General features: G+C 38.4%; 1 protein-coding gene across 2 annotated transcripts in view; it reads left to right on the top strand.

Moving 5' to 3' along the window:
* The window catches only part of CELF2 (CUGBP Elav-like family member 2), a 376,192-nt gene that overhangs the window by 54,291 nt on the left and 297,410 nt on the right, over window positions 1-24,491 (top strand). For both annotated transcript variants that reach the window (XM_041413436.1, XM_041413440.1), the window contains exon 2: window positions 14,098-14,133. In XM_041413436.1, coding sequence (XP_041269370.1) covers window positions 14,098-14,133 — 36 coding nt within the window. The remainder of the gene's footprint in view (window positions 1-14,097; window positions 14,134-24,491) is intronic.

The raw sequence follows: 24,491 nt of genomic DNA, 5'->3' as shown, positions 1-24,491 counted from the left end.
ATGTGGATCTGCCTATTGAGCAGTCTGTGGATTAATGGATAGAGGATCATGGGTTTTGTCAGGGAGACAGGCATGAAACCCTGGTTTCTTCTTGTTTACTATGATGGAAGTTCACTTTGGGTAGTCTGGTAAAGAGATGAAGGCCAGATGAAATGTGTGTGTCTCACCTGAGTACAGAGAGGCTCCTGCAATGCTGGGTGTGCATCAGGAACAGAGGTGGCAGTGCTCAACACTGCTAAAATCCAGTATTCAACCCCTCTCTTGAGAAAGTACACAGCAGATTTGTGGTGGGTTTTCAAACTGAAACAGAGGATCTATTTATTCTCTCTTCTTTTACTTCCCCTACTTTTTATTTCTTTCTCATTTCTTTCCACTCCCTTGATTTTTGGGGGAGCCTTTGCACGCAAAGACCTTTGCAAATCTGTCTCAGGTCTTGTCTTTTCAAGTCTGGTCTCATTTTCAGTGCAGAAGTTTTGTTCAAGCCCAGTAATAGGCACTAATATGTGTTCAGGAGAGGAGGCTGCATAGAAGTATTTTGGGAGTTCTTTTGTGAACTAATTATAAATTTAGTATCTTGGTCTAACCTTCTGAACAAAGACTGTCAGGCATCTATATTCCCTTTTGCACAGTAATTCAAGCCTTTAAATTCTCTGCTTATATTAAATCAGTTGATGAAACTTCTGTGATTCTCTGCAAGGAAGCATTTGTTTATACATATAGAGAGAACCTGCAGTGCTGGGGAAGGGAAATGACTCTCTTTTAGTCTCAGAGCTCCTCATTCAGTAAATTCGTCTTTGCAAGGGTGAAATATTTTCACTAGTCTTTGTTTGCAATTTGAATTTTTATGTGAAAGTAGTATGACAATTTTTGGGAAAATAACTGAGCCTTACCTAATTTAATTTTTTTTTTTTCTTCTGGTGACTTAAGACTGAAGTCATACACAGGAGATTTGTGGCTGTGTCTGGAAATTAATGCCATTAGTTCCTGCTTCTACTGCAGCTAGTTTGGTGGAGGATCTTGGTAAACAATGTCTGCGCCAGAGGTCTGTGCTGTAGCTGGAAACCTGTTACATCTGTTAAAAACATGTAAAAGGTGGGCCCTGCTGCAAGTTTCATCTAAAGTTTATCAAAGCAGATAATGTGGGCAAAGGATGGGTAAGCCACTGCAGGCTTCACAATTGCAGTGACTTAGATTACATTGTTCTTAATCTACACAAAGCATCCCCCTTTGGAAGAGATGCCCAGTAGAAAAAGAAAGTTTAACATCACTTGGTGGTTGCAGTTTGCTATCTTTGCATCACAACACTTATTTTGCAGTGCTCGGAAAAGACGTGTTATGGAGTGAGAGAATTTTACATGCCATATCTTCATTTAAAAGCTGTGGCACGCATTAAATTTAATTACTCTCCTTCTATGGCTTAAATTGAGGGCAGCTTCAAAAATGAGGGTGGCTTCTATTAAACTTAATTACTTTTCCCTGCAGTCTGCATGGTTAGTAATCACGGGAAGATTCTAAACAAAGATACAGTAGAGAGATTCTTTTATGAGAATAGGGCTGGAAAGTAGCCTATAAAATATAGAGAGGTGCCAAATACCTTTTATATCCAGCTTTAATTTACTATTATTATAGTTAGCTAGCATAATAATAACAATAATAATGTTTCGGCATGATTAAGAAGGTATTGCTGGGGAAGGGGTGTTAGTTGCATTTGATCTTTCAATGTTTAAGCAATGAATTCCTCAATTTCTTCAAGTTCTTTTGCAGATTTATGGGGTGAAAAAAGGTTAATAATAGAATTTTTTTACAATGTGTTCTATTGACTATAGATGGCAGATCTGACAGTTAGAATGAAAATTGTTCCAGAAGAAACTAATTATTTGAGATGTTATAGGGATGCATAATTATATTCACCTTTAAAAAAAAAAAAAAAAAAAAGGGGGGGGGGGAGTTTTATTACAACTGTGCTTTTTAAAGAACAAGTGGAGAAATAAAAGTAGTAATTGTTCTTAATTATAGCTAACTGTAATTGCACATGACTTCAATATGCAGCACATCAGCAGCAGATTAAGAGATCCTGGCATATGTGCAGTGTGCAGAGCAACTTTGAGCAGAGGTGCAGTTTTATGAGTATAGTTAAGTATAATTTAGGTCTCCTACTTCAAATTCCATCCGTGTTGATTTTATTTTATTTTTATGGCGATTATGGCAAGATAATTGTCAGCTGGAAAGTGCTGCATCAATGATTTGTCTGTTACAAAGGAGTCAAAAACCTTCAAAAGGAAAACTTGTTTTCTTTTACGCCAGTGATGTGGTGGGACCAGGGGAGACTTTCCCAAATGCCCTTGTGTATCTCCTGATGCAGATAGATGGTTAGAGGAATTCTTTTTCTTAAGCATCTTAATATAAGCAATACCGAGCTCCCAAGGATTCTGCAGCATGGCTGGAAATCTTTGTTAACAATCTATCCACAAGTTTTTTTTAGCTTCAAACCCCTTGAAAATGTAACCCATGAGTCTGTAGAAAATGTGAAAATGCTGCTTTGAACAAAAGCCAGGAATGTGAGTGCCTAGAGGTAGACTCTGATTTCTTCTCTTGCACCTGATTTACAGCCTCCCCTCTTTCTTTCAGCTGAGTGCACGCAGCTCCTGTTTTTGAGTGCAGCCTCGCCTGTAAAACATTAAGCTGTCATTATACAGCGAACCAAAGAGGGAGTACAGATGCTTAAAGGAAGCTGCTGGGCTTCAAAACTACTGGCTGCATTTCCTGCTCCACAACAGATCATTACTGAAGGAGCAGGGGTCAGCGTGCACCACGTTGTCCATGAACATGTGCATGGTCTTCTGATGATAATTTCTGCATCTCCTTAGTACGTCATATGCTTTCAGCCTTTCTCTTGATGTGCCAGGATGCTCTCCCATGTTCCCAACCTGTGTTAAGCTGTTCCTTTTACCCAAAAATAAATAAAGCCCATCTGTTGCTGCATGCCTTCTTTCCAGAACAAAGTCTTGCAAAATGTTTCAGTCTTGGGCCAGTAGCAGAGTTAATTTAGCCTAAGACTTGGTGGACCAGAAGGGAGCTTTTGAACTGCTGAGTTAGGGCTGTTTTTTAGCCCTGCTTGCTGCCACAAACCATAGCCCCAGTTGTAAGAAGCTGTGCTTCTAAGTTTTTTTGTCTTTGTAATTTGGGAAAAGTGTGGATACCTACCGCAAATCAGCAGAGAAGGCTCTCTGAAAGAACTGTATGGTTTTAATAAAAAAGATTTTACCAAGATGGACAATAATGCACAAGAAGTGAGTGGCAGATATATTCAAAAGCTAAAAGAAATTGGGTGGAATCACTTCACAGCAAAAAGAAAAGATAAAATGGATGGCTGAGTACACAAGAAAACATGCTGTGGTGTAACTGTAATAGAAATTAAACTCATTCCTGCAGGTAGCAATAAGAAATCAAAACTTGTTTTTTTACTGTGTGGAGAATTTAGTGATAACTGGCATGCTCTAAATAAATAATTCACTTCAAATGGCAGCACCGTAGCAAAAATGTATCTATTATGGGGCTGCTAATAAGCAAATGCAAGCAGTATTTCTTGACAGCAGGCTGTGATTGTTTTTTAATAAATCTGTGTTAAGTAGGAAAGGAATAAAAGCTGACACCCAAATAGAAATCCACTTTGGCTCCTGTTTCCACACTCCACATATAGACAGATTCATTGACCCAGATCAGAAATTCTTGAAGGATAATTCTGGTTAGTAGAAGCCAACATGGAATCAAATGTGTATACATTTGTGTATGTGTTCCCAGAAAAGCTAATGATACCATTGCAAATGCTGAACATGTTCCCCACTCCTCTTTGTTAAAACAGTGTTGCTTATGCTCTGCAATAAACTATTATTTCTGTGCTATTTCTGTAATTACATTTAATAATCATCTCTCACAGTCCAATAGTATCAAACGTAGGAGTCTCTTCAACAAACTGTGATAAATAGCTCCTTGCCGCACTGTTGTACTTGAGGAATCTTTATGGCTCTCTTTGTAAGATTTGTCATTTTCTTAATGCAGCTTCAGAAAGCTCCTGAGCTTTGTTATGGACCGTCACTGTATTTTTCCCTTCCCCCTCTGCCTTTGAGTGTAGCTGGGTAAATGAAGCTTAATGTGCCATTTCCAAGCACTGTGACACTCCTCCAGGGCTGGTTACATTTACCATTGCTAAAGTCTAAATAAGTGAGTTTTAATGAGCAGGAATGGTTGCTAATAGCCGATTCAGGTACTTAGTAGTCCATGTTATTTAACTGTGGTAGAATTACAGAACATAAATGGTCTGATGATTAATAGATGAACCTGCTACATATTGCAGTCTAATAGTTTTTGCCATTAAAGAACTATCTTAACATCTTTGGGTTTGGATGTGGCTGGGGAGAAAAGGGCTTGCTTGTAAATTTATATCACGGGTAACTTACACTTTAAACCACTTTATATCGTAATTTCACAACACCATCGCTATATTGTTCAGTAATATTATTTATGAACTTGTTAGAGTACAATGGCACTTGTATACTTCCATTTCCTGAGGTGGACAGCTCAGCAGATTTATTCTCTCTGGTTAGGGTTGTCAAAAATAAACTCTACCCACCCTTTTAAGGTCAGAAATAAGACAGGGAGTTAGATCTTAATCTCTTTTCTTTCCCTCTCCCATTAATTTTGAGCAGTGGTAGATGCACCAATAAGAACAAAAGTTGACTGTGTTGTTTTTAACATTTCTGATTTGTGGGAGGACAGGTGGCACGAGAGAAATAAAGTGGAAAAAAATAACAGATGAACAACAAATGAGCAAGTATGAAGAAATAATAGCATCCAACATCTGTTGCAGTTTGTGCTGAGATACTCCAGAAGATACCACAGTATTTATGGAAATAGTATGAGGACTGTTTTGAACTGCAGCTAATGGGACACAGACTCATGGCTGGCAGGCCTGTTCAGAGTCCTTTCTACATTTTTCCTATTCCACCCTATGTTTCAACCTGGCATAATTTTATTTTAGATTACAAGGAGGAAATGTCAGGACAGAAAGGAGCTAAGAAGCAAATTTACCCTTGATTAACAACTACAAAAAGGAACTAATCATTTCAGCAGGTGCACGAAAAGAGATTTGTGGGATTTTCAGTGGGGTTGTTGTTTTGGGGGAGATTTCTCTTGGTCGTGGGGTTTTTTTAAAATTTGTTTGGTTTTGTCTGTGTTTTTTTCCCCTGGTAGTTGCCAATGCTATTCCTGTATTTCTGCATACTGAACCGGGCAAACAATACCATCCCCTTCCTAACTTAGGCTGGTTCTCCCAAGGTACTTAGCATCTCACTTTGTTCTAGAAGTCCTTCCTTCACAAAACTTCAGAGATCCCCAAACGCCCATCTCAGCCCAGTCTGCATTGGCTAAGAAAACGAGTGACTATTTGAATACATAATAGCTGAAGTATCCAAGTTGTTTAGCTCCACTAACGTATTTTGAGACTAGGATGAGATGTCATTTCCAAGCTTGGCATTTCTTGGCAGAGAATCAAGTTACTTCTCTGAAATAAGTTTAAATAAAGCCTCCAAACTTTTTGAGTGGCTTGAAGTTTGTGTATATTAGTGAAAACATCTGACATCAGGGAACACCAGAGTTTTGAACTGTTGACATTGTGAGATTTGTGAGGGAAAAATGGGCAGGAAGAGTGAGGTGTGGGCATTTAAAAGAAAACAGTTGTTAGGGTGGCTTTTTGTTTTTGGCATTTATCACTGAAGACATCAACATTTGACCCAACCAAGGGTTCATCATAAAGACATTTATGTGAATTGTACACATAATGGGGCCTCTAATCCTACACAAGTTTGGCAAAGTCTTAAATTTCTGAAGATACTTACTGAAGCCCTGTACAACAGGTCAGAAAATAAGGAATTAAGCTAGGGTATTACCATCCATAGAACTTGAATAATTTCTATGTCTTTTTGCATATATCTCATGCAACCTTGTGAATGTATGACTTCTTGGGTTCCTCAGCCTGGAGAAGAGAAAGATCCCTGCTGCCCAGAGCATCTTCCAGTACCAGAAAGGATCTACAAGAAAGAGAAGGAGGGACTCTTCATTGGGGAGTGGCTGTGACAGAACACTTAACAGATTTAAACTGAGGAGGGTAGATTTATATCAGATATTAGGAAGAAATTCTTCCCTATGAGGGTGGTGAGGCCCTGGCACAGGTTGCCCAGAGAAGCTGTGGCTGCCCCATCCCTGGAAGTGTTCAAGGCCAGGTTAAAAGGGGCTTTGAGCAACTTGATTTAGTAGAAGGTTCCCTGCCCATGGGATGATCTTCCAGCCCAAACCATTTTATGGCTCCATAATTCTTCTGTACAATTAGCACATGGCCCAGAATTCTCCTGCAGTTCTATATTTGTACTGCTAAGTTTGACCCGAAGTTCCTGCCGAGACTTTGGGTGTGATTCCCCTCCTTTCCTTGGCACAGTGAGAAGAGATGGTGGTAAAGTATCACTGCACCAGTGGCAGGGTAGCACAAGCCACAGGTCAGTCAAATACCAAATGTGTAAGATTTTCTACCTTGGGAGATTACAGCAGGTTCAATGAGCATATGGGGAGGAACATCTGTTCTCTTTTGGATGATCTCTCTTCTCATTTTGGAGAGAGACAGAGGGTATTTTCCTCCTGCTGAGCTCCCTGAGGCAGTTGCCTGTGCATCACTTCTTTCTCTTCCTGTACTAACAGGGTGAGGGTGTTGGAGTCAGCACCATGGTGGATTCTCCCCCGTTCTTCCTGCTGCTTGCCGTGTCCTGGAGAGACAAATCCTGTACCCACAGTGCTTTCTTTCTTCATTTCCAAACTTTCCAAGCTTTCTTAACTTTCAAAATGCTCCACCTGCCTGAGAAAACACATAGCAACAGCCACGTCCACAAAGGCAGGGTCTGACCTTGGAGCAAAGCACCAGAGTGGGATCTCCATTTCCTCTCCATGCCCTGGCATTTCTCCCTGATGACCCTGGCTGAATCGCATCCCATCCACATCCCCATTACCAGCCTCTCAAATGGACACTGCTGTGTTTCTCCCACCTATTAATTTCTATCTTACTCTTTAATAGCAGAGCAAAAGATGTATGACAGAGGTTTCAAGTGATGTCCTTGGTGGGTAGTTAGACAAGGGGCCAAAATCTTAGCTGGGAGTGGTAGTTAAATTGAAAGGAGTGAGAATTTGGCCTGAATTATGCTTTGACTTGTAAGTTACAGTATTTAGGTTCAGGGTAAATCAAAGCTTAAGTTTTTATAAAATATATAAAGTATTCACAATGATGATGAGGGCAGGTTTTTGGGGTATTATTTGTACACAGGATGTACACTGGAATTGAACACTTTTTGTGGCAGGTGGTTATCACTGACTACATAGAGATTTCTTTCCTCATACCTAAGGAGGATTAAAAAAAAAAATCAGAAGTAGCAAATTTAGAATACTGAAAAATGAGGCTTTTAAAAATAATCATGGGAGAAAACAACAAGCATGTTTGTTCATGTCCTTTATCTCAGTCAGCTAATCTTGCAGAATGTCACATTGCATAGAAATAGATTTTTACATATGAACTTGTTACATCACTTCCTAAAAAAAGAATATTTAGCTTGTACTTAAATAGCACATTCAGAGACTGTTTATGCAGAATTTCTGCTGCAAATGTGTGATCCTTGTTAGGTAGCTAAGCTTGGTGTGAAGATATGGCATTGTATTTATTTGCTGCTTACTGTGTGAAAGATAAAATACTTACAGAAGTATCACTTTGAAATCTTGATAGTTTTGAATAGTTTAGGGTTTTAAAAGATTAAGTTGCTTTTGACCATTTTGATGCTTAGCTGGCATAGGGAACAATTCTACCAAAAAGATGTGTAAAGAGCATGTGATACAGAAAAAACAGTCTTCTCTAAAATCTATTAAAATAATCATAGCAAAACTTAATCCAGAACTGAAACCCTATATTTTATCCAAATGTAGCCAGTTTATGTTGCTGCACGCTAACAAATCTGAGAAACTATCCAATTTAAGACCAGTGAAATATCTTGTGTCTCACAATGGTATTTCAATACACACTATTAATTCTTCCAAGTCAAGGCGGACACAGTCCCCAATGTGATTTTAGGAAGAGCAGAGACAACAATGTGTCTTTGGAGGTGCCATTTTTCACCTGGAATGTAAAATCAATGTCGTGACCATTTGTGGTCATTAAAAATCCCACTGCACCATTCTGCAAGAGTAGAGGCATTGACTCCCAAGTCTTGGTGAAACTCCAAGAAAGTAATTATATTCCTCCTGATACAACCTTATTTTAAAGCTAATTTAAAGTTCCTCTTCAGCTGTTCTCCCCTGCTCTGAGTGGAAAATCCTTCTTATCCCTTTGTAAACTTTTCTTTAGTTCTGCTTTATATGGACAGTTAGTGGCTGTCTTTTTACACGTTGCTGATGCATGTTTAGGAGCCGAGAATGTGTCTGCAATTGTGGATCCTACAATTAAAAAAGCTTTATTGGTGGTCTGGTTGAGGGGTGTTGTTCAACAACAAACTTTAGAGCCTTTTCCACCCCAATTTTCTTGTGTTGCTCAGTCAGTGGTGCAGTGTCAGTGAAGAGGCAGAGCCAGGAAAATGGTCAAAAGCATCAGGTGAATTGTTTGTTCTGGCAAGTCTGATTTTCCCTGGGGGCAAAGCAAAGTACAACTTATGGTTATGAAATATTTGAAAATATTTCAAGGTAAAACTTCCTAGTTATTGACATTATTGCAATTTGTTATATACATCAGCACTCTTGGCATTATCCAGTTATGCCCAGTGGATATTCCAGGAAAAAAAATCTATAACTTTTCAAGTGATCATCCAAAATACATCATTTTTCTTCAACATGTGCTTTTTTCTGTTTACAAATACATCCCATCCACTAAGATCAACGCTTGTGTCAATGGCAGGACTCTTGTTTAGTGAAAGGTTGAATGTTTCACCCAAATCCAAAATACCAGCTTAACCCATTGAAGTTTTTTGTGCTTTAAGGAAAATGAGCACAAGTAATGGAAGTTACTGCTTCTGTACTTCCCAGGGAATCAAAGGGGTGATGTCACCTGTCCTGGAGAGGACAGGACCTTTTAACCCTCCTTCCTGAAATGTTGACTGCTGGTTCTGATGCCTACAACCAAGACTTCAGGGTGAGGACACCTCTCTTTCCAAACTGGAAGAATCCCCTATTCTGCATCCTGGGGCTTTTCTGCTTGCATTTGAGCTGCATTTGTGTTAGCACACCATGCAGATCCCTTCAGCTTCACCCTTGTCCTCGTGTGCCTTGTGTGCCGTAGGCGGGCTTAATCCTCTCCCCGAAGTGTGAGATGGAAGAAGGAAGAACAGTAACGCAATTGCAGGAATGTGTTGTTGCCTTTTTTTGCATCTTCCCCAGCACCCCGACAGATTGCTTAGCTAGAATCCATATGCTTTCCTTTTCAGAACAAAAATTGTTCTCTGTGGAGACCTAAAGCTTCCAAATCACTAAGGGTCATGATCCTGCAGAACTAAAAGAAGATTTCCAAGAGTAGTCTTGACTTCTATGGTTTGAACTCAGTACTTGCTCAGGTTACTGGAATGCATTTAGCCCAGATGACCTCAGTTGCCCTTTAAAACCTGCCCTGACTCTTGTGCCTCAGTTTACATCACTGCAGAAACACAGCAAAAATCATCAAATGGTTTGGGTTGGAAGGGCCCTAAAAGATCATCTCATTCCAAGCCTTCTGCCTTCTTCCATTAGACCAAGTTTCTCCAAGCCCCATCCAGTCTGGCCTTGTCATCACTTCCAGGGATGGGACAGCCACAGCTTCTCTGGGCAAACTGCAAAATGTTGCAGTTTCAAACTTCAGAGCTGTTTTGTACCAAATCCTGCATGTAGGTGGGTAACAACAGCTGCCAGTCAGCCTCAGCGAGCAGAGCACCATATGATTGCTCAGTGAACAAAACATTTAATATAAACACAACACTTTCCAGATATTACGAAGAGTTTTTCTGAACAACTCTTTTTAAACAGAACTATTAGGCAGTAAAGTCTGTTTGCTGATCTTTATGCAGATCTTCCCACTTCCACTTCACTGTAAGGTTTTGACTAAAATATTTATACTTTTCTGCTTTGGTATACATCCTACACCAATCCTACGGGCAGGATTTCTCAGCCTGTAGAGAGAAATGACAAAATGCGTGTGTGGTGCTTGGTTCACCCACACTGGCTCTCTGGGCTTTGAGAAGAGCTGCATGGTCCTCTCGAGAGTGCAGAGCTCCTGCAGTAGGACAAAGCTCTTCACAGGTCTCAGAAGCAATTCATAACTTTGCTTCTTTGGAGGACCCCATGGGCCGGTGCAATATTTTGGGGTGCAGACCTCCCACCCAGAACCCTCCTGGTTTCAACAGCACCTACATCTTCCATGTGTGCAGATCATGTTGTCCCAAATCTGTCCTTTGTAGTTGAACACAAAACGCTTAGAAACGGTAAATGACCTTCCTGGGAATGCTGCCCTGCTCTTCCATAATGCCACCTTGCTCATCCCAGCTTTGCCAGGGTCTTCAGCCAGGTCCTCTCCTTGCCTTAGCACTGTTGAGCATCAGCTCATCCCATTTGCATTGGGGCTGATTTCAGTGGAATTCAGGGCAGCTCTGACAAAGAATTCAAGTTTCCATCCTCACTCTTTTTCAAGGTCATCCTTTCATATCTTTGGCAGGATGTAAAAATACATGATCTTATATTCATTCTCCCTTTGAGTGTTATCTTATTGTTTTCATCCAAGATTTTTTTGCTTCCTGTAGATACAGTAAATTGTGAGTTATATTTATTGTGTGTGTCATTGGGGAGTACTAGGGGTCTGAAAATTGGTTGTGCAAATCTAGTTTCAGATTCTTGAATGACTACAGCATGGGTATCTATTATCTTTAAACAAACTTTAAGGGTTTTCTTGATGAGTAATTTTCTCCAAAAGATTTTCTTTTTTAAACTCCCATGAAATATATTTATAGAGTGGTGTTTCAATTCCTGATATTTATAGGAGCACTTACCATGGACATTAACCATCTCCAGCAGTCCATGTATCATTTATTTTCAATGCCATGGTGGGGATAATTGTGTTTACTTTCTGGGAAATAATATTTTTAGTTTCATAATCTAACGTGGGGTTAATTTGTTTTTGTGGTAGAAGTGTTTACTGAGTTGATGAGAAGTAGTGAAATCTTTGGATAGTTAGGAACTAATCAGACTTTTATTGTGACTTTGGGTTTTATTTGAGTTGGGCCTGTATTTCAAAACCCATTACCTTACATATTTTTGCTCAAAAATGGAATTTGATCTGATCAAATGTGAAATTTGCAACAAAATTAATTACATTAAAAATGTATGTTAAGGACCTGCAGTGTCTTTAACATTCTGATCACATTCAGATTTTTTTTACCACTGCATTGACTATTTAATAATTGTTTCCACAATGCTAACATCCCTTGCAGAGAGAGTTATTTAACAAGAATGAAAATCTTTAGAAATTTAGGTGCACCAATCACTCACTGCTCTGCTCAGAAACTGAGTGTGGTTCCAGTTTAACACTCTCTTTTAAACCTACATGATTCTGCTTTTTGATGCTTCCTGCAGCACCCACCCATGATTTTGGTTGTCTCTTTAAGCTGGATGAGCAACTGTTATTTTATAAAATGTGCTGCCATACCCTAAAGCAATAAAGTTTGTGCCATTCTTTATTGGAACAGTAATGGGTAGCTAAAGGCTACGAAGCCCCTTTAGAAGAAGAAACAAAGAGATGCCCAGATCCAGGTTCTTTCCAAAAAAAAAAAAAAAAAAAAAAGCAAAAAAGCATTTCAATGAAAAGAGATGATGTCTGGGATTAACAGTGGAAGGGGGAAATGTCCTGACTGTTGGAACCATTTAGTGATTTGGTTCTTTGATAGGTTACAAAAAATATCATATTAATTTTTTGAAGTGTACAAGTCATGAGTAGGGCTTGGAAAATAAGGTGGTGTGATACCAATGTGCAGTAGTTTAATGAAAATAAAATATCTAAAATGTACAGCTGTATCAAATAACCCCACAGAAATGGAGTCTATATTGCTCTACTCTAATTTCTTTTTCTTATCTTTTTACATTCACTTGCTCTTTCTCCTGGCTCTCACCTTTGATGTCGTTTATACCGTGGACTTTGTTCATCACAGACACCTGCTAAATATGTACCTGTCTGCCTTAGCTGGAGTGGGAACTGTTTTTTTCTGAGGGGCCTTAAATATCTGCTGGACTGTTGCCGAATGGTGCATGCAAGAAAAGGGTGTGAACCATTTTTTATTTCTTGCCTAATCTTCTTTGCGACCACTGAACACAGTCATGATCTGTGCCTTTTGAAGCAAAGCACTGGGAGGTTTAAGGCAACCTTCTGTGCCCAGTAAACTGCACAGCTTGGAGACAGAGACTATGAAAATGAAAGCTGTGCATGTTTAGATGGACCATTTCATTTCCTCTGACACTGTAATGGAGACTGCAACTGTCTGTGAGACCATTAAGGAAAACGTCTGGTGTCACTGTTGGATGTCCAATAAATAAATAAATTAAAAAAAAAAAATTGCAATTAAAAAAAAATAGACCCTCATTGCTGCTCACAGTTCATGTAGGGCCAAAAAGTGCTAGAAAGATCTAGAACAATCTCCTGAAGAGGAGTTCTGAATTGTTCTGGTTTTAATATATTAACTCTGTCGTTGCCCCATCAAGAAAAGTGACTTCGAAACATGGGGAAACTCTAGAAGAGCCTTTAAAACTTTATTTCTTTATTTTTTTCCTCTGGATTCATAAATAAATTAGCCTTTGGGATTCAATGTGTATATATAAGGTTCATGCTCTTGCAACAAAAATATAGAGGACTGTTTCACTACAAAGAGATAATAGATCTATAGTTTTGGAAATTGTTTAGGCAAGGAAGATTTTGGGACCTATCTTAATTATTACCACCTCTCCTTACAAAAAAAAGATTCCCCTCCAACTGTAAAAGTGGATGGAAGGATTTTCTCTGCTGTAAATAATAAGAAAATATTATGTTGAGAATTGTTCCATATCCTAAGTTCCATATACAGATGTGAAATTTTGCAGTTTCTATCTCAGCTAATGCAAACAGGGTATGAACTAACCAGGTACCTTTCATGCAGAAAATCTGTATATTGGGTATAAATTTTGTAACTGGGCAAGAAGACTGTGCAATGAGATAGGCATCTGGTCAAGTCTAAGACAATGAAGCCTCTTATGCCTTCTTGCTGTTTTATTGTCCTGTGTATGGGAGAGAAATGAGAAATGGAGCTATCCAGCTATTTTCCTGATTCTTGGATAAGGTCAAGGCAAATTTGCTGGGGAGGGAAGCAAGGACATGCAGTGGTGATAAATCTGGGATGTATTTTAAGGCCTGTGTACATAGGTAATGGTAATGTATTTAATTGTACTTTAATGTGGCATAACACTACATTAGCCTACTTTCACTCTCTCGCACTCAGCTTCCCTCAAATAAATTGCACACCCACAAAAGGGTTTCAGACAAGTAAATTGGATGGAAAGTCACATATTTGGAAAATAGCTGTTGTTTAGGACCAGAATAAGAAGATTTAACATTAACATGGTATTTTCTCAGTGCACAACCTGATTGTAGAACTGTCTAATGCCTTGCTTTTGCTTCAGCACTGAAATAAAAGGGAACATTTTCCACTGGAAAATTGGCCCAGTGCTACGTTTTGTCTATGTAAGATCATGCAGTGCTGGCATTTGAAATAGTGATAATTTTATGCCTTAAAAAATGAGTAATTGTACCACGGAGAACTCGATTCTGATAGATCCTTAGATCACACTCCATCGTCTGTTTTTTCACATTCTTTTGTATATGATCGGGGGGCACCGCATCCGCCGGTGACGCGTTTGCGTACGGAGCTGCGGCTGTGTGTCTGCACTCCTATAAAACACAAGCACTACAAAGACATCTTAAAAATTTTATAGCTGTTCAAAACACAAACTAAGTTTCCCTCCCTTTGTGTCTTTCAGAGAGACTGCCACAGAGTTATCTGGAACGTTACCAAGGTAAGCAAGTTGCTCTAAACTGCATCTGTGTGTCAATGTCTGGAAGGTGCTGAAAGAAGCACGACCTTTGGAAGCAGAACATGATCCTTTTCCTAGGGAAAACTGCTGGGATACTGAGAACTGGGGGTGCAGAGAGGAGAACTCTCCCTGCATGGCACAGACAGACAAATGACACTGAAATACTGGCACAGCCAAGCCCACACAGCTTAAAGCGACGGGTTGAAGTTGCTTTGAGGCTCAGCACAGTCGTGCACCTGATGAGAAAAATCCCAGCTGTGGCTTCCTTCCAGCTGTGCAATTATACCCATGGCAGGTGGTTTGGCTTTTGCTTTTACATCTCACCTGAGGGATGAGAGGAGGGAACTTGGAGGTAGGAGGAAAAAGAAAGCTGTGATCTTAAGGCATTTTCATTTGGAAAGCAGGAAAGCAGCTTAGACCAAATTCTTCTATGCTGAGAAAGCTTTTCATAAAATAATAGAAGTAGACAAGGCTCCCAGGCTGTGATAGAGGTTTTTGAAGAGAGACCTGTCTACATATTGTCAGAGAATGCAATAAAATGCTGTAATCATGCAGATAGAGAAAAGGGTGGAGAGAAGGGAAACAAAAAAGTCTGATATGGTAATCTGTCAGCAATGCCTGGTGAGTTAAAAAACGATGCTCTCAGCCCCCTTGTACCTTCTGCCACTGGTTTTGCTCTCTGAGGTGCAAGGGGTTCTACTGGGGTTATGCTTTTGGGGGGTTTTGCTATCCTCTGATTAAAGCAGTGTTGTAGTTCAAACAACAAATAATATAAAAAGAATATTTCAACAGGAAGAACAGTTTTCTTTAAGCATGATAATACGTGCAAGATGCTTCTGATTCTAAGGCAGAGAAAAAATATTTACCTTTCTTTGGAGGGTGTGTGGTGTATATTAGTTGTTTTTTTATATTGATAAGCTGTAAAAACATTATTATTTCAATTATATATGATGACTTCTCCCTGTGTAATGTATCCCTTTCTGTGTGTACAAATTAATGTGATTTATATGATTTGTTCATTTAATAGATACATATCTTCTTCTGGTTTACTGTCACTTGGCCTCCATGGTTGTGCAAGTAAATATGCTGTGAAATTTTGCCATGTGTTTGAAGAGCTGACCACTGATCAGGTCTACCAGACACCAAAGATTTTGTTCGTCTTCCTTGCAAAATAATTGCATTTCTTCATACACGCACACATATACCAAAAAGAGAAAAAAAATTTCCAGTTTCACTGCACTTGGTGAGGTATTATAGGACTAATATACTGGAAACATGGAGTTCTTACACTGCAGAAATGAATTCCACTTCAAATTAAAGTTAAAATGAGACACATAAGTGCTTGAATAAACATCCCGTTTCGTACTTGCCATTAATGATTGTCTAAATGTGCTTTTTGAATTATTACCACAAGGCTTTAATTTCAACTGCAGTAAGATGTCACAAGTAAAATCAGATTATACGAGCAATGTGCACAAGGCATTGTAATTGTGTTATAAATATTAAACCAAATGATCTTGTCATAATTTAAAACAAATGTTTCCAGCTAAGCACAGGTTGGCTTGTCCTCCACTCTTCTCCAGGATTCACCTGTTCCTGAATTTCTCTAAGCAAACAGCTCCTTGGGGTTTTTAATCTTATGTTGTGATGTAGTAATCTAATATTTTTTGTTCTTCTTTCAAACGTCAAGTGACTCATTTTGCTATTATTAATTCATAACAGTGAAATAGTCTAATTTCCCCACATCTTCTTCCACCTTCACCCTGAAACCACTTTACAACATATAAAATTTCAGGTGTTGCACCTTGAAACAACAAAATTAATAACCACTTTCCCATCATTGCTGGGATTCCCATCACTGTATTTTGTCCAGTGGGGCACAGCAATTCCCCTGTAGCACCAGAAATCCAACTCTCCTTTGTTCAGGCAAACACAATGCCTTTTCCCAGAGCAGTGATTACTCTTGAATATATTTGTGGCCAGGATTGATCAAATCATTTTCATGCACTCTCAAACCTGGTGAAAGGGTTTTCACTGCAAGTGGCATAAGTGTGAACAGATGTTTCTGTACTTGGAATATTTTGTCTGGCTGTCAAGAAAGTTTAGGCACTGGTGGCATTAATTATTTATTGCTGTTGTTGTCATTTAAAAAAGCCTCAAAAAGCCCTTCTGATTTTTTCATAGTTCAGTTAAAGAGGTGGAATTAGGGATTCGCTCCCATAAAGCCCTGTAATTAGTTGGAAGTACAGAGGAGTATATTTTGAATATTTTCTCATCTCAGTAGTAACCAAGAAAGGTTACAGATGTGCATTTTTTTAAAAAAACAAATATGACAAAGTGTCTTGGTAAGTGTGGCTTTTTAACATATTCATTTTCCATTAAACACTGCTGATGGTTCTCTAATGATTATATTTAAAGGAAGAAGAAGTCACCCTTCCTCTTGCCACTGAAGTATGTGTATCACTGATAGGCAAAAATAGAAAAATGTGAGTTGGTGGACATCATTTAGTAGGAAAGATAATAGATTAACTTTGCCTGTAGAAAGATATAGAAATATTCAGTACAATTATATTGTGTCAGTTCTAATTTACCAGTTATTTCTGATGATTTCAGGAAGCTCAGGCTAGAGAATGAATTGAAAATTCAGACTTTAAATGTGATAAAGAAGCTTTACAATTTTTATATTAAATGACATTATTATAGCTATGAATGTATATTGTTTTTTCGAAGAAAGGCTTTCTGTGTGCAACAGCACATCAAAGAAGAGATCTTCACAAGGAAAACTTTACAATAATATTAAGTTGTTCATTGCATGACCTATTTAAAGTACTCAGATACTTCTTGTTGTAGACTACATAATTAAATTTTAAATGGAACATGATAAAGAAATTATACTGGTGATCTCTAGAGATTTGAATACCCTATTTGGATCTTTACAAGAGTGTAGCGAAGGCATACTTTTAAAATTTAATAAAGGTCTGGCCTATTTTTTTTCCTTTTAGATGCTCTATAGCTGCTATGGCAGTTGTGTTTCAAATGTGTTTGCTCTCAACATTACATTGTCAGTACCTGCAATAACAGCAAACCAAAAGTATTAGAAAAAATACAGTTTAACTTGAGAAATTCACCATTAAAAAAATTACTACCTATGAATGGAGATAAACTCATAAAATCTTGGGGAAGCTGAGCTTGTAACCAGCCTTTCCTGGGCCAGCCTCTGAGCCCAGCAGTGGAGGGGAGCAGGGAATGAATGGAGTCCTGGAGCACAGTGTGAAGCCCTATGGGCATGAGGGAGATGATGTTTGGAGCTTAAAGGAGAAAATACTCAGCTTCAGTTTCAAAGGAATGATTTCAGTCTCTAGCCACTTCTGTTTGTTTCTGTGGAAGTTACTTTATATTTAAAGAAGAACAAATATTTTAAATATAGACTAACCGCATGGATTATTTATTTGCTTAATACTAGGTTAGTATTAACAGAAGGAAAATCTGGGCTACTTTTCCACTTTCATGTGCTGGTTCAATTTTTCATTTCACTCAAGGGGAGAGTAAAGTTTAAACGGCCACTTCCTCCTCTAAGCTGTTAAAATAAGGAGGAAAAATCAAACTAATAATTTGCATATATATTTTTAATGGAAAACTTTGTAGAAATATCACTGAATCACCTGCTTAAATCTTCAGCAAAACTCAGGGAATCTTGTATTTTGAGGTGAAGGCCATCTTTAAATTCTCATTTAGAAATATTTTTAGAACTGTGGGAGGAAATCTGCAGTGGATACATTGGTGTTAAAACAAGCAAGTATGTTCAAAATGGAAATCTTTGGCTTGTCCTTGAATTTTAGTCATCAAAAAACTTAATATATTTTAAACCTGTCTGGAGTAGGGTACAAACTTTGGCCCTCTTGAGTTGGGGTTTTATTCCCCACCATTCCATAAATTTCTTTAATAATGTCTCAGTTCCATTTACTGCAGAGACTTCTGTTCTCAGGTATCTACAGCATTTTGAAAATAGAATTTAAGTACTGAAGTCACTTTGGTGCTTTTGAAAAATGTTAACCTGCAACTTCACCATTATTGAAATCTAATGCAACTAAGCTTTTATCTAAAGCAAAAAGAAGAATTGACAACCCACCATATGACAAGCAAAATGAAATCTCTTGATCACTATCTGTCAGCAGTCTTTCTAATACCATTGTGTTAGGGAATGATATGTCTTCCAAGAAGCTCGGTACACAAGGTTTTGAATCATTTCTGTCTTGACAGCCTAACACAAGTAACTACTTGTAAGTGCTTGGATGAATTATAAAATCTATGTGGCTCTGTAGTGTGAGTTAATAAAACATCTATGAGCATTTTAATTACTATGAAATGAAAAGGATTTTTTCCTGACAGTAATAGGGGCATGGTCTAAAGACCATCCTGACATCTCAGCTGCTGTCTTCACTGGGTTTGCACAGACGGTGGGAGCTGGGGTTGCCTTCTGTGTTTGCACTTTTGGTTCCCTCCCAGCTGAGATATTCTGGCAAGCAACTTCTCTCCCTCTGAGAACACCAGGTCATACCTTTCACCCCTCATGTTTTCATGTCCTCTCATGTCACCACTGCTGCTTTGCCAGTTATGTCAGGCTTGAATGCCCACCCGCCTACGCCAGGCATGTCTCTGCCAAACTATGACAGAATTTTCCATACCCTCACATAACATTTACTGAAGCTTTATTCTCCCTTAAATAAAGCAGGTATTTGGCATAGTCTGTTTGTGATCCTGTCTTCTAATGGAGAAGTTTTCTTTCCACCTTCAAATAAATCCTTTCTCAAAACTCACTCTTGTTTTAGAGGCATATAAATAATTGGTCAAGAAAACATTGCTCATCCCGGATGGCAGGCAGTGCTAGCTGATAATATTAAAATATCTTGAATGTCAAACTATATGCAGCAATCCAGAGCTAGTTTTTGGAAATGATATCATCTTCTATCTTTTTCTAAACCTCATCGTTAAAAAGAAAAGAAGAAGATTCCAGCCCTCGATATTTAAATGTTCTCAAGTCAACTCTCTTAAAGATCAGATTTTCCATAATTTGGATGCCTGCTATTTTCTAAAGAAAGTACTTATTTTGAAATGAGACTTGAATTTAACTAATCACTCCTTTATTTAAAAAAAAAAAAAAAAAAAAAAAAAAAGAAAGTAAAAGAATCTGATGTTTGACCTTTTTCTTTGCCTCAGATGCTCATTTTGAAGAGTTACTTCTTTCATCTAACCTTTGAGCTGCTTTTCTGTACTGGAAGCAGGACTGACTATACTCTATTTTGTGTGCTATAGAGAAATGCCCTGATGGTACTTGGTCTTTGAGGCACTGGAATATAAATTACAGTAATTATTTGGGAATGGTAACAAGTTTGATGTTATTATAAGCGAATCTGGAGGTTTTGAGGAAATCATGCATGAGGTCTCTTCACTATTTTGATTTTTATTTTTCCTAAGTAAAGCTTCAGTATCCTTAAAATGCAACATGGAGCTATTTCTTGTAGTTGCTGTTGGCATGCCTCTTTTTGTTGTTGTTTTACAGACATTTTGAAATATGTTTTTTACAGCTAATGATAATCTTAAAACACACTTATGTGCAATCTGATCCCATTCTAAAGAGATATTTTTAAAATCTTAAGAGGAGCCTAAGGAGCATAGAGGTGATTATCCATATGTGCTTACTGATGACTCTCATTCAAAAATTACGAAGATACCAATGGCAGGATTCATATTGCCTAAATTTAGCTATCACAAAAGTCCTCTGTCAAAAGAACCAGGGGAGAAATGGAGAAAAATAGGTGCTTCATCTCAGGGCAAGGTGAATAACCTTGGGAATTGTTTTTCTTTCTCCATTGCCTGAAAATGGAGCCTGGGGGAATAAGCACAGACTAAATGTTTCACCTGATGATAGCTTTAATTTAAGGTGAGCAGCCAGACTTTTATAAGTATTAAAGCGCCAAGTGATGTAAGCTGGTGCCTGCTGGAGTTTTGAGGACATTGGCATGCTTAACCTCAAAAAAACTTTCAATATTTCATACTTAAGTCCTAAATATAGATTCTGGGAAGGAGGGGGGAAAGCCAGACAGAAATCATTGTTGGACTTGATACAGCTCTGACCCAGAATGCAGGAACTCTTCTCACAGTGCAGAGCCCTCAGAAATCACAGCAGCCCTGAAAGGGTTCATAATTACGCATAGCCTTTGAATCTTATAACTGAGTGTAAGTGATTTTACTCAGAGTCCTGGTTTGGAACCCACAACCATTTTTCCCCAGCAACTGTAGGCATCTCTCAAAAACGTTAATGAATTTGACAGCAGATTTTGATCTTAAAAGTCTGCTAGAGCTTTTGTTTTTATTCCCTATTGTGAAGATCTAAAACTAGAGACATATTCCCTTCTCTTTTTTATTTTTTTTTTCTGTTATTCACCTTAACCAGGCTTCCAAGCATCTTTTTAAGTTGTTTTACAAAGCGTTGCTAAACGTGCCCAATGAGGATAACGTGCAGTAGAAATGAAAGGACTTGGATCTCTTCATTTCCATTCGTGAAGGTGAATTCCAAGATCGCGATTATTTTTATTTATACAGTGCCTAAAGAGTACAAAATACTTTATGGAACAAATAGAAGACCTCTTGTAAAAAGCAAGCATTCCTATAATCTAATTTTAGTCTCAAATCAGGCAGTATGAATGCTAAGCAGCAGGGCTTGAAGAAACACAGAAGGTGTATGAGGGCCACACTAACAAGATTGAGCAGTTATTTAGGTTCATTATCTGTCCCACTTAATAGCACTGCAATATCTTTCTGGTTTAAGTTAAATTTACATTGGCCTGTGGAGAACATTTGACTGACACAAGAATGATATTTCTTGGATTTGATCAAAAAATAACCCTTTCAAAAGAAATTTGAATGAGAGAAAGGCACCATTGCAGGTGGATTTGAGATGCCAGTCCAGTGCAATAATCAGCAAATGAAATCAACCTAAAGCCTAATTTCCCCTCCTCACTTCATTTCCCAGCTCAGTCAAAATATTCATGTTCCAAGTTAGTGCTTTGTATGTATCCTTTGCTTAAGTGTGTCTTTAGCCCTTAAAACCATCAGAATAACGTTATTTAGAAATTCAGTGCAAAGGATGAAACTTGTGGGAATAATTGTACATGTAAATATACATTTCTGGGGGAAAGGAGAAGTGTTCACACATCAGGTTCTGCAGAAGCAAACCAGCAACTGAAGGGGAGATTTGGTAACATGGCAGAGAAGCTCTAACTTAGTACCTTTGCTGTAGTATGAACAAGGCATGTGTCATATATTATATAATATAGAGTATTATATCATATGTTTTATAAATAGTTAGGAATGAACTGCTCATATACAGAATTCCTAACACCATCCTTGCCATTGGTCCCAGAAGAGCATTAGCAAGATACATGGATGGAGCAATGTCAGGAAACCCACACGGTTCTCCCTAAGACAGCAGAAACTCTGGTTTAAAGCTCTCTTCAACATTCTCTGCCTTCTGAGCATTGCTTTTATTTATGAAATCACTGCTATTGTAGCATTTACAAAAATTGCGACTATTTGAATGTTTCCAAAAGATTTGCTATAAACTAAAAGCAAATCTTAGACAATTCTCAGTAAATTATTGAAAGAGGTTTAAAAAAAAACCAAACCCTAACGCATTCCCTGGTGTTCAAGGTTAACACTTTATACTTCATCTACATTATATTAAAAACATTTTTACTGGAGTCCATAAATGTTACACATTTTTAAAAGGCAACGAGCGCAGCGGGAATAAAAATGTTGCATAAAGCCAGACACGAGACCTGCAAACAGTAAGTGCTGCCTGTTGTCTTTTTATTTTTTCAGGGTGCTGACTTGAGATTGCTTCTGTGAGGTGATACCCATTTTTCTGGTTGTATGTTCCCATTGGAAGCAGGCAGCCCCTAAAGTTTTCCTGTGGTCAGCAGCAGACCCTGAGCCCCAAGCTCTTGTGTCTCACTGCAGTAATTCTCTTACTGGCAGGGAGGTTTTGCCATTTTGGAGCCACAGAGGACCTACCCCACTTTCCTGTGTACATTCTCCCAGAGCATTTTGCAAGTTGTGCCCTACACAGCACTTCTACAGTAGCGAAGTGCCAGCATGGTGCTTCTCATCTCCAGGCTGTAATGGAAAATATTTTTCATCCAGACCCTTTGGAACTTTTAGAGCTCCAGCGCCATTTTGTGCAGGGAACGTTTAAGGCTCTGCAAAGCTGTGATGTAAACTGGGTGCAAATCATGGCTTTTAGCTGTAATCTAATCTTAATTAATGCCCATGGAGAAAGAAAGAGGGAAAACAAGACTGGGCTTTACCTGACACAAAAAACCCCAACCCTAAAAGCAGAGATCTTTCAGCCGTTTCTGTGTATTTTGCTTCTGAACTTTTAGATACAAATGCCACAATGGCTCACTTGCTTAATTTTGGAGAACAGTCCTGCTGATATCAAAGTGATTGCACAAGTCAGTGCAATTTCAGCATGAGTGTTGCTGCTTACTCATTGCTGTGAGATGAATATCCTCTGATTTGATCCCAGCATTGCTACTAAGACTATAGACAGCTCTACTCGATCAAGAAAGGAGAATAAACACATAGCAACTCAGTTTTGCTAGCATCCTCTTGAAACATGAACTGAGAGTCATAAACTGGAAGCTTAAAAGAAGGCCCTAAATGGCTCCAATACTATTTAGAAGAATGGTTTTGGCTAATTGAATATACTGGACAACTGCAGGGCCACTGACTTTGGTTCAAAGGAAAAATGTGCTTTTCTGAACCAGGCTATTAATTCAAGATCTTAAAAGGTGTCTGTGACATTTAGGAAACCCTCTGTGCTTGAAGCTCAGAAGCCCACCTTTTAACTAGCTGTTCAAAATTTGGTTTCTTTTTTAAGCTTTTCTTTTGGGGGATACAGATGCACCTGCACTGATGTTCTCATGGATGCCAAAGGAACTGTGGCTTGTTGCTGGCAGATTTCATTCCAGGATTGCATGGAGCAGTAAGCAGAAGTTCCTGCAACTATAAAGTTTCATTTAACAAAAATTAAATATTATTATTCATGTCATGAGTAATTGAATCCCCAGATGTTCTCATTTTCTATCAATGGCTGGAGACAATATGACTCTAGATAGGCTCTGACAACATGAATTGATTTCTTTCTCTTTTTTCTTTTATTTTTTTCCTTTTTTTTCCTTTTTTTTTTTTTTTATTTCAAACCTGCAAAGTGACTGTGGGTTGTTGGGGTTTTTTTTAGCTGATTGCTTGGATCTGACATTACAGGCTGTGCAGCTGTAAAAAAGACCTTCTCATTTTCATTGAGAATAAATAAAATAAAATATCACAGAAATAGCATTGCTCTTCCCTGGTCCTGCCCCTATTTATTTCTGCAGAGATAACGGGGATGGAGCAATTGAATTTGGAAAGAAGTCTGCAAGAAGAGATGGTTACTCCTAACCCCGAATATTCAGAATGTAATAATAAAAGTAATCGGGTTACTAAAAAAACACCTGTTGCTTTTTTTGTTGTTTTTATCTTAACCATAGAGTTTATTTTTTGTCTCTGAATTTATAGCAGAGATGGGAAGTCCAACTCCTTAGAAAACTTGTTATATGCAAGGTAGTAATTCCTTGTTAAAGTAGGAGAAGAAGCCATACTCACTAACATTTCTAATGCTGCCAAAGATGAATGTTTGCACAAAGGAACAAAGGTAGAAAAACTTCAAGCGCTTGTTAAGGCATGCACACACAGTGCATGCAAGCAATAAGTCTGTTTTGCTGAACTGTGAAATTGCCCTGAGTAATTTCTCTAATAACAGAACAGATATTGCCCCTGTGACCCCAGAGGAGCTCTGGGCTCAGTGCTGCAGCCAGTCCTGGTATCAGCAGAAACTCGTGCAACCAAAGCATGAACAGTGAAAGCTGAGCACCAGAAAATAAAACAAACTTGGTGGATAACTTGTAAATGATCTGGCTGATTTAAAAATTCAGAAAATTATTAATGATGAAGGTACTTTATGTATTGATTTCCCCCCCATGACCTATTCTTCAGAGGAGCTGCACCATTGTGTCCAGAGCTGTGTTTGGCAGCTGCCTTCTATTTCCAAAGACAGTATTCATTCCACTATGAATGGAATGTACAGTAGCAGAAACTTTTAATTGGCATTTCTTGTTAGCTTTCTCCTATAGAAATGATGTAGTGCTGATGCTTTCCCTCTGTGTTATGGAGAATGCCTCTGGAAATAACAGTTCTGTAGCTGGAGAAGGAAAAAAAAAACCCACAAAATCCCTTGGGAT

Source organism: Onychostruthus taczanowskii, unplaced genomic scaffold (assembly GCF_017590055.1).
Source record: "Onychostruthus taczanowskii isolate IOZ18803 unplaced genomic scaffold, ASM1759005v1 scaffold41, whole genome shotgun sequence".
Classification (NCBI taxonomy): Eukaryota; Metazoa; Chordata; class Aves; order Passeriformes; family Passeridae; genus Onychostruthus; species Onychostruthus taczanowskii.
The sequence above is the reverse complement of the archived record's forward strand: the minus strand, read 5'-3'. Positions and strand labels throughout refer to the sequence as shown.